The sequence below is a fragment of the Cnephaeus nilssonii genome (genome assembly GCF_951640355.1).
Source record: "Cnephaeus nilssonii genome assembly, chromosome: 3".
NCBI classification, from domain to species: Eukaryota; Metazoa; Chordata; class Mammalia; order Chiroptera; family Vespertilionidae; genus Cnephaeus; species Cnephaeus nilssonii.
In genome coordinates, this window is record NC_137074.1 from 833533 (window position 1) to 843907 (window position 10375).

Sequence of the window (10375 nt, forward strand, 5' to 3'; positions counted from 1 at the left end):
GCCACCCCGCAGGCCACCTGCTTTGAAGGAGAAAAACACCTCTCATCGTCACTGAGAGCTCCTCCAGGTGCGGAAGCCAGGCTCCATGCGCGTCTTTGGAACAGAAGGTCTAGGCCAGTGGTCGGCAAACCGCGGATCGTGAGCCACATGTGGCTTGCAAGCCGCGGTTTGCCGCTCTGTTGACTAATGAGTTTGCCGACCACTGGTCTATGGCAGTGGACACTTCTCCCGCTGGGACGTGCTGCTCTTGACCTCTCTTCTTGCTGAGGAAAGACTCGTAAATCTACTGGGGGTGACCCAGCCTCAGCCAGACCTGTGGGAACGGAAGGAAGCTGTGGTCCTCTAAGGAGAGAGAAACTCCAGGACAGGGACACAGAAACAAAAGAGAAGAAAGTGCAGGCTCTCTCTCTCTCTCTCTCTCTCTCTCTCTCTCTCTCTCTCTGGCAAAGGTGCTCCTGTAGACAACTGTTCCAATCACCTTTCTCAGCTCCAGGGCAGCGCCGTGTTCACGTAACGAGAAGTGAACGGTGAACGGAGAGGAGGGAAGAAAGCAACACGTGCCTCGTGCCCGGCCTTCGGAGCCGAATCCAAGTCCCACGGCGCAGACGCCTGGCTCCGTCCAGGACGGCGGGCACAGGCAGGACGAGGTGTCAGCCAGCGGAGGCCTCGTGCGCCCCTGCTGACGGAGGAGCCGGGTGTCCCGTCCGGGTGACCGAGTGTCCACGGAGGCGGACCTGCCATTAGACACGGAGGCCAGGCCGAGCCGCAGGGCAGCCCCCGTGTTCTTCCTCCTCCGTCTTCCTTTTATCCATCGGATGTGTCCGTGCTGCCTTCATTGCTAGGAGCCCTCTCTGCGCATGGATGATCTCTGCTCCGAGGTTCGGAATGAACGAGGAAGCTGAGGAGGAGGGAGCCGGACCCCCTGGATAAAGGACCAGCGATTGCTAAATTGGCGGCACGCGGGCACACGAGGCACGGAGACCGGTTGCTGTTAATCCTCACCTGAGGACGTGTTTCCTATTGGCTGTCAGAGCGAGTGGGCGGGAGGGGGGGAGGGGGGGAGAGAGAGAGACACCCGTGTGAGGCAGACGCGTCCATTGGGTGCCGCCGGCATGCACCCGCCGGGGCCGGGATTGAACCTGCAACCCAGGTCCGTGTCCTTGACCGGGAATCGAGCCCGAGACCCTGAGGTGTGCGGGCCAGCGCTCTAACCACTGAGCCTCCCGCCAGGGCCAGGTGGTTGGTTTGTTTGCACACAAATCCCAGACCCGGAGAAACCCTTCTCCTCGGCGTTCCCGAGGGCGCGTGCGGCTAAAGGTCACCGAGTGGCACCGGTAACTGAAGCCGTTCCGCGTGGCGTGGAGAACGCGAGCCCGTCAATAACACGCAGCTTCCTCTGAGCAGAGCCCGGGAACCCCAGCGGATCGGGAGGGAGGCCCAGCGCAGCGTGCCCCTCGGACAGCTCTGGGGGAGACTGTCCCGCCTCTGCCGAACCTGCTGCGGTGTCGGCAACTTTCCTTCCAGGACTCAGGGGGGCATGAGCGTGGGCCCGTTCAGCCGCCCCGGCTGACTCTCCTGCCACCACAGCTTCGGGGGCGGGGGGGGGGTGGAGAGACGCCCTCTGGGGTCCGTTCAAGCACAAACTCGGTCAGGAGCCATCAACGCACGCCTTCCGGTTCCTGACCCCCTTCTGGCCCCTGCTCTGGCTGCACGCTGACCTACGCTCTCACTCAGTGAGCCTGCCGGAGGGTCCAAGCTGGGACGTGGCTGGCTGTGCCCACAGCCTCCTGGGAAAGCATCTGCTCAGCACTCCGTGAGCTCGATGCTTTAAGAGAATAAGACCCCCTCTGGGTCGGACATGGGGAGAGAGCACGCTTCCGAACGGGCTCTCCACATTGCCTGCGCACGTTCAGCTGCGAGGTGGATGGCACACAGCACACCCCAGGCAGACTCCACAAAAGCGCGGCTAAGCCGATGCCCCCATCACCATGCATCCCCCCCAAAACCATGTATAACCCCCATCACCATGCATCCCCCCCATCACCATGCATCCCCCATCACCATGTATAACCCCCATCACCATGCATCCCCCATCACCATGTATAACCCCCATCACCATGTATCCCCCATCACCATGTATAACCCCCATCACCATATATCCCCCATCACCATGCATCCCCTATCACCATGCATAACCCCCATCACCATGTATAACCCCCATCACCATGCATCCCCTATCACCATGCATAACCCCCATCACCATGTATAACCCCCATCACCATGCATCCCCCATCACCATGTATAACCCCCATCACCATGCATCCCCCATCACCATGTATAACCCCCATCACCATGCATCCCCCCATCACCATGTATAACCCCCATCACCATGCATAACCCCCCGCCTCCTCCCCGTTGCTATGCGTAGCACCCCTACCCCCTATACCCCCCACCCTGCGCCCCCGCTTCCCGCTGCTGTGCATAAAATGCCTCACCAGGCGAAGGCGGACTGCGACCTCCCTCACTCGGCTCAGGAAAGGCACGTTGCTCTGTCCCTAACGTAACGCACCGAAAGGCTGAACAGCCGAGAATCACGTCACGGCCGCCTTCCCTCGGGTCTGAGAAAGGTGCCCCTGTCGGGTGAGGGGTGAAGCTCACTACCTGGTGGGGTTCTGCAGGTGAAGGGCGTCCCCCTGGTGCGGAGCCTGCAGCGAACGTCCGGGTGGTGTGACACGGGGGTGCCCTCCCCCAGCGACCCTCAGACCCCACCGCCTGTCTGTGCCAGTCTGTGGCCGATGCCCGAACGCTCACAGAGGACACGTTCTGTTCCCGGCCGGGGTCCCGGGGGGGCGCTGCGGTAAACAGTCTGAGGTCACCGCCTTCCCTCCGCCGCCTGCACTCCCGTGGAAGTGACTGAACAGGCTGGGGGGGGAGATAACCGGTGAACATGTGTGCATACATGCACAACCGTGGACACAGACAATGGGTGGTGAGGGCCGGGGGGGAGGGGGGGGCTGGACGAGGTCAGTAGGGGGAAGGGGGGCCGATGTAATACTTCCAACAACAAAGATTTTTTAAATCCCCCGCCGGGTCCTCCTGGGAGGAGGGAGTAGAGGGAGGAGGGCCGCCTGGCGGGGGACGCTGGGCCCTGGCGCCCGGTTGGCAGGATCCACGGCCTTCGGGGAGGGGAGCCCCGAGCCCCTCCTCCTGCTGTCACTCGGGATCAGGAGTCTCTGCCCTCCCGCTGCTTTTTCTTTAATGTGTTGTTTGTATTTTTTTAACATATTTTCATTGATGTCAGAGAGGAAGGGAAAGGGAGAGATAGAAACATCCATGGTGAGAGAGAATCATGGATCGGCTGCCTCCTGCCTGCCCCTTACTGGGGGTCGAGCCCACAACTCGGGCCTGTGCCCTTGACCCGGAACCAAACCCGGACCCTTCAGCCCACAGGCCGACGCTCTATCCACTGGGCCACACCGGCCGGGGCTCTGGCTGCTTCTACCACCGCATCGCCCGCCTCCCCACCCCACGCGACAGGAGGCCTGCCCCCCCAGAAACGAAAGCCACTCGGGGCGGTGCTCTGCGGAGTCAGACAGGTTTATTGAGGCTGGGACGGGCCGGCCCACACCCTGGGGTGGCAGGAGGGGTGAGGCTGGGGGGACGCCCGGAGGGAAGACAGGTGCGGGGGCCAGGCTGCTGCCAAGGTCCCGACAGGCCCCCCCGGGCGGGGAGCCACGGGCAGCCCACGGCCTTCATCTCCGTCCCGGGTCCTGGTCGGGGTGAGCGAGGGGTCAGGAGCCGGTGGCAGGGCTGGAGCCGGTGCCCTGGGCCGGGGGCTCAGTACAGGCCGTAGGGCCAGTACCTCCGGTAGCTGAGGCAGCCGCCGTAGCCGTAGCCGCAGCCGTAGCCCACGGGCGAGTAGGTGCTGCCGTAGCCGCAGCCCACGCTGTAGCCCAGGGGGTACCCGTAGCTGCCCCAGTAGCAGCCGGGGAAGACGGCGCCCGAGAAGTTGCCGAAGTTGCCGCAGTTCATGCTGTCCGTCTGGCTGGCTGGCTGGCGGTGGAGGCTGGGAGAGGAGGCTGGTGCTGTATGCTGCCCCTGGTCTCCGCCGCCCTTTTATCCCCCGGCGGGCGGGCGGGGCCGGCACACGCCGCGTGACACCAATTTGCGTCCGGGAAGCTCATTAACGGGCTTTGCTCAGATGTCTTTCCAGCTGCGAGGGCGCTCCCGGCGGGTCCCCAGGAGGCGGTCCCTTCCCTGGACGAGGCCCGGCAGCCCTGGACGTGGGGACGAGGCACGGACACGCGTGGCCTGAGGCGCCCTGTGGCAGCGGCTAACCCCGTGCCCAGCCTCTTGCTCCGGAGTCCGCAGGGACACACAGGAGCGCCGTGAGCAGGTGCTGAGTAAGCGTGTGCACGGAAGCGTACGCACACGGGCGCCCGCCTCAGAATCGGGGTCGGGATTCTCCCGGGTGAAGGGGGTTCCCACAGATGTGACGGGAGACTTGACTGGGTGGTGTGCACTCGGTGCCGCCTACAGACCGTGGAACATGGAAACCCATGCCTGACACCCTATGAGCCTGCTAGCCGGGGTCACCCCGGACCTTTAATTAAAAGGGTTCTCTGGGAGCAGGGGGCAAGGCCAAGGCGATGGGCTCATCGGAAAGATCCTTTTCCTTTTATTTTTTCTCTGCTGAGAGGCACCCTGTTTGGGAAACGGGTTAAACGTTTCCCTATTACAGACCTCTCCCGACGTCACACTTCCGCCCGCTGCCCAGACGAGCAAGCGTGTCATTGTAAAGAAACTAAAGATGTCTAAATGCAACGTGCGACTGGATCCTGGACACGAATTATCAAGCAACTATGATGTGTGGGTCTGGTAAACTTTTTGAAGTAAATATTGAAAATAACAACAGAAAAACACGTGTGAAATTTTGCCCTAAAACGTGTATATATATATATATATATATTTCTATTAGGCGAATGAAACCAGACGGCCTGTCCGAGCCGATGGGCCTGTGAAGAGCCAGGTAACAACATTCAATCGACATTATTTGCTCTCCGGGGGCCACACGCCCGGGACAGGGAGCAAACGCCGTTCCTCTCCACGCAGACGTTGGGTCTCAAAGGTGAAGTCGCGGAGCGACACAGCCCATCAGAGCAAGAGGAACGACCGTAATGATCTGAACAATAAAGATTGATTTTTTTTTTTAAATGAAAAGGAAACAAAAAGCCAATTGGGGTCAGGCCGGCCCCGATGGTTGTCCCGGGCCCGGCCAGCGCCTTGCAGAAGGGACGCGCGGCGTGGAACCGGAAGGCGGGGCCTGAGGGACCCCTCCCAGCAGGCACGGGCGGCCGTGTGACCCACTGACCCCCAACCCGCCTCAGGTCTCGGGGGCCACTCTCCTCCGGCTACTGCGGCCGAGACGTAAATTTCGGGGGCACCTGGCGACCGCAGGGTGAGCCCAAGGACGGGGAGACGCGTGGAACGATGCAAAGCTGCGCGGCGTCCTGACCACTAATGGGCCGGTGACAGCAGAGGCGCGTCTGCGAGCCGCGCTGCCCCCTCCTCCTCCCCACAACCCAGGGCACAGCACGGTGACTCAGCACCTCAGATCCCAGCACTCCTGTGGCCACCGCTCAGCGGCGTCAGGGAACCCCAGTGCCCGTCACCCCTGAACCGCAACAACCCCAAAGCAGGTCCTGCCCGGGAAGCACGAAGGAGCGAGGTTACGTTCCGGCGTGGTCACCCCGCTCTGCCTGTCGGGAAAGGCGGCGGGCCGGGAGCAGAGAAAACCTGGGCGGAAGGCGGCATTGCACCGGCAAAGGCGAGACGGTTTGAACGGGCGCCAGCGTTCAATTACGAGGCTCAGTTTAGACGCGTTTCTCTCCCGCCTCTTTACCAACCTAAGGTGCTGGCTTTGCCCCAGGCAGAATACCAGCTGGGTGTCTGAGCAGCAACGGTGAATAAGAATTAAAATATGTCTTCTCCTGGCCGGCGTGGCTCAGGGGTTGAGCGTCGACCTATGAACCAGGAGGTCATGGTTTGATTCCCGGTCAGGGCACAGGCCTGGGTTGGGGACGCGATCCCCAGTGTGGGGCGTGCAGGAGGCAGCCGATCCATGGTTCTCTCTCATCACTGATGTTTCTCTTTTTCTCTCCTCCCTTTCTCTCTGAAATCAATAAAAATATTTAAATATATATATATATATGATGTGTTTTAAAAACTTAAACCCCACTTACGGGATCTATGTTTTGTCTAGAAATTCTAACCCCAAAGTATTTAAGGGGAAAACAATGTTTATCAACAAATCATTCAAAAACAAAGCTAGCAGCTGGCTGAGTCCTGCTTTGGGCCGAAGGAAGCGTGAATCTGACTCAGTTTACCCCAGGGGGACCCAGGCTTTGTAGAGCCTGAAGCTCACAGTGTGGGAACCCCCTTTATGAAAAATAATGCAACATTGAGGTATAAAATCGCCCTCGCCGGCGTGGCTCAGTGGATAGAGCATCGGCCCGAGGACTGGAGGGTCCCAGTTCCATTCCGGTCAAGGGCATGTACTTCGGGGCACGGCTCGGTTGCAGGCTCGATCCCCAGACGTGGTCAGGGCACACGCAGGAAACAACCGCCCGATGTGTCTCTCTCACAGGGATGCCTCTCTCTGTCACTCCCCCTCCCTCCCTCTCTCTCTAAAAATCAATGGAAAAGACATCCTTGGGTGAGAATTAACAAACATACATACACACAGATGCATGTAATTAAATAGCAAATGTTTGTTAAAATGTTACCAGAACTTGCCGAAACCAGTTTGGCTCAGTGGATAGAGCATCAGCCTGCGGACTGAAAGGTCCCGGGTTCGATTCCGGTCCAGGGCATGTACCTTGGTTGCGGGCACATCCCCGGTAGGGGGTGTGCAAGAGGCAGCTGGTCGATGTTTCTCTCTCATCGATGTTTCTAGCTCTCTATCCCTCTCCCTTCCTCTCTGTAAAAAATCAATAAAATATATATTTTTTAAAAAAATGTTACCAGAACTCACACAAAAAATTAAGCACTGACAAACATCACAAACAGTACAAAACTCTGGAAACACCTTGTACTGCTGAATTGTCTGATGGGCTTCTGCAGCGTGTGCCCGTGGGCCAGCTCGGCTCCGCCATCTCGAACGGCGTCCTCCTGCAGGACGTGTCCTGGGCCGATGTGATGGCCAAGTTCACGCTGGACTAGGACCCCCGGTCCTGCACCCCCATTGCCACAGACTCGGGGCGAGTGGGAGAGGGGCTGGGAGCGACCCCCGGAAGCCGTCCCCCCACCATCGCCGCCGACTTGGACTTTCTCCCGCCCCGTCCGTGTGATTGACGTCTGCCGGCTGACAGGCCCGCCTCCCGGAGAGGAACACGGTGCGGGGCTCGGAGCAGATGGAGGTCTCCACCAGCATCCGCTGGGTGAGTAAGTGAATGCGTGACGGTCACGGCCTCACGTGGCCATCACCCCACGGGGAGAATTTAAGCGAATCACTTTCCGAGGCCCCGAGTCATTCACTGTGAACTGAGTGACCTCGCTTTCTGGGGTCACGGAGAGAACGGTGACGCTACAGAAGGTTCACGGGTCGAGTCTGTGCACGAACCGCTGAGCTCGTTCGACGCATGTTTCTGCGTGTCAGGCTCTGAGCCACTGGCTCTGGGGCGGGGCCCGGGGACCTGCATTTGACGTGCGCAGCCCGGGCGTCCGCGAAGCCGGGCTTTGTCACCCCTCGGAAGATCTGGGCGCCCTGGGCGAGCTGTCTGAGAGGCGCCATCTGCACAAACACACAGCTCACCACGGGGGTGAAACTCGGAGGAGAGAGCCGACGCCTCCTTCACGCTCAACAACCGAGGCAATGCGATCGTGTCCCTGCTCCCGGGCCGTCAGCAACGTCGGGAGACGTGTCTGTGCGTCGTGACTGGGGTGCTGTTTGGCATCTAAGGGTACACATGGGCCAGAGAGGCTGCAAACCACCCATAAGGCACAGGACAACCACACGCACATGCACGCAAACATGAACGCACATACACACATGTGCACGCATACATACACAAGCATATGCATACGCATACATACACAAAAACATACGCACACATACATGCACATACAAACACGCACACACACACACGCGCGCACATCTACCCCACAATGTCAATAAAGCCACGGCCAAAAAATGCTGATCTAAAGTCAAGGTCACGTGCCTCCCCCCAGGCGTGTCGCAGGCCAGACCCGCGGACCCGTCTCGGGGTTCCCTGGAGACACGGTTCCCATCACTCGCCTTCTCAGCGCTTTGGGGGCTCAGCCACGTTTGTGAGGCTTCTCGGGTGAGGACATGAGCAAGCCCCTAACTCCTGACGTTGGCGATTAGAGGGGACCCGCCTGGTTTTCTGAAAAAATAACAGGACACCCCAGCCACGCTGTGCGCACCCCAGGCTCACAGCCTCCCGGCGGGAAGGCCTCCCGCATGTTTCACGAGCAACATGGACAGCAAGTCCGGGCAGGCACGTCCCTGCTCCAGCGCTGAGCCCCTGTGGCGGGGGAGGCGACTCTACGTCTCCCTCTGTCCTGGGTGATGGCGAGGGGGAGCTCATGGCAACGGGTCGCCGTGAGGGCCGGGGAGAGCCACACCCTGAGCGTGTGTGTGAGCTCAGAGCACAGCACGGCCGCCCCGAGCTCCTGAGGAGGAAGAAGGAGAAGGGCCGGCCTCGCCTTCCTCCGTGCGGGACAGACTCAGCCCCGCGTCTCACTCCCCCTTTGCTGCCCTTTGGAGGCCGGAGGTCATGTCCTTCTGATGACCTTGAACGTGACGCCTCCTATCGCTGCCAAGTAAGACACGATGGCAAGCTCAGGCCACAGGAAGCGTCATGTCATCAAAGCCCTTGCCGACCATAAACTCCATGTAAAAGCCAGTACGTTTACGTATTAGGAGCCGTGTCGCCAAGATTTGTTTTATTGATCTCAGAGGGGAAGGGAGAGGAAGGGAGAGTGAGAGACATCCATGATGAGAGAGAACCATGGATTGGCTGCCTCCTGCACGACCCCACTGGGCATTGAGCCCGCAACCCGGGCATGTGCCCTGACGGGGAATTGAACCCTGACCTCCTGGTTCACAGGTTGACTCTCAGCCACTGAGCCACGCCGGCCGGGCACCTTTGAGGGAAGGACTATTTCTCTGTGTCCCCAAACCTGCGGAAGTGCTGAGCGCTGTGCTGTGGGAGTGTCTGGGCGTGAGCACCTCGGGCAGGCAGCCGGCTCCTCGGCCGGAATCTCCGTCCAGGGTTCACAGGCCCCACGTCGTGACCTGGTGGCCAGAGCCCAGCCACACCCCACACACGTGCGTGAGCTTCCGTGGGCCGGTGCAGTGTCCCGGGCCCAAGAAGCGGTTAGCAAGGCCGTGATGGTTCCTGAGCATCTTCCATGGAACCAGCAGGCGCATGAGGACCTGACCCAGGAAGGAACGAGCTGCACCCTCACGGAGCATTTGGCTTCGACAACACAGAGGCTCCCAGCCAGCGAGACGAAAGGTGCCTCTGTGTGCAGACGGCCCAACATCACAGGCGCTTCCGATGCCACTGTTGTTCCAAGAATCAGAGGGTCCTGTCCACACAGCCGCCCGTGTCCCCGAGGGAAGGAGGCGAGAAGCACAAGCCCTCTATCCAAGGGGGAGACGCTGTGTGTTTGAGCTGCTGTTTCTCTCTGGCCAGAGCTCAGGGGCCCCTAAGAAGCAGACTCGTGGCCAAGTCCGTCCAGTGGGAACTCTTCAACAGCCTGAGGCTCGAACCTCTCGTGCTGAGCTCTGAGCAGGGGCAGGGGCGGCCCGAGGGGACGGTCGCTAATGAAGGCGGGGACGCTCCAGCGCCCAGCAGCCGGGAAGTGTCCCTCCTTACAACCAGCACGGACGCCCACGGACACCGTCAGCATCTTTGGGGTCAATCCAGGAGTTCTTTTTAAACCCATTTGTACTGACCTCAGAGAGGAAGGGAGAGGGAGAGAGATAGAGACAGCGATGATGAGAGAGAGTCATGGATCAGCTGCCTCCTGCACGCCCCCTAAGGGGATGGAGCCCAAAACACGGGCGTGTGTGTGCCCTGACCAGGAATCTAGCTGGTTTACAGGTCGATGCTCAACCACTGAGCCACACCGGCCGGGAAAATTTAGGACATTTTAATGAAGTTTTTTAAAATTGAGATCTTAAAAGTAAAGAGACAGAATGTGAGGCGTCCCCCGTCCCCACCACTGCCTGAAGTCAGAAGACCTGGTTCGAGGTGCCCTGACAGGTGGGAACCGGTTACGAGGCTGAAGCGTGAGAGCCGTAGAGGAACCACGAGGACACGGGGGTCATGCGGAAGGAGTGAGA

At 59.9% G+C, this 10375-nt stretch overlaps 1 protein-coding gene across 1 annotated transcript; it reads right to left on the reverse strand.

The window, feature by feature from the left end:
• Window positions 1-3837: 3837 nt before the first annotated feature.
• KRTAP8-1 (keratin associated protein 8-1) lies at window positions 3838-4032 on the reverse strand (the record flags this gene model as incomplete). The annotated part of the gene is made up of 1 exon (XM_079766968.1): window positions 3838-4032. The coding sequence occupies one exon, from the start codon at window positions 4030-4032 to the stop codon at window positions 3838-3840; it is 195 nt and encodes a 64-aa protein (XP_079623094.1).
• Between the last annotated feature and the right edge of the window lie 6343 nt (window positions 4033-10375).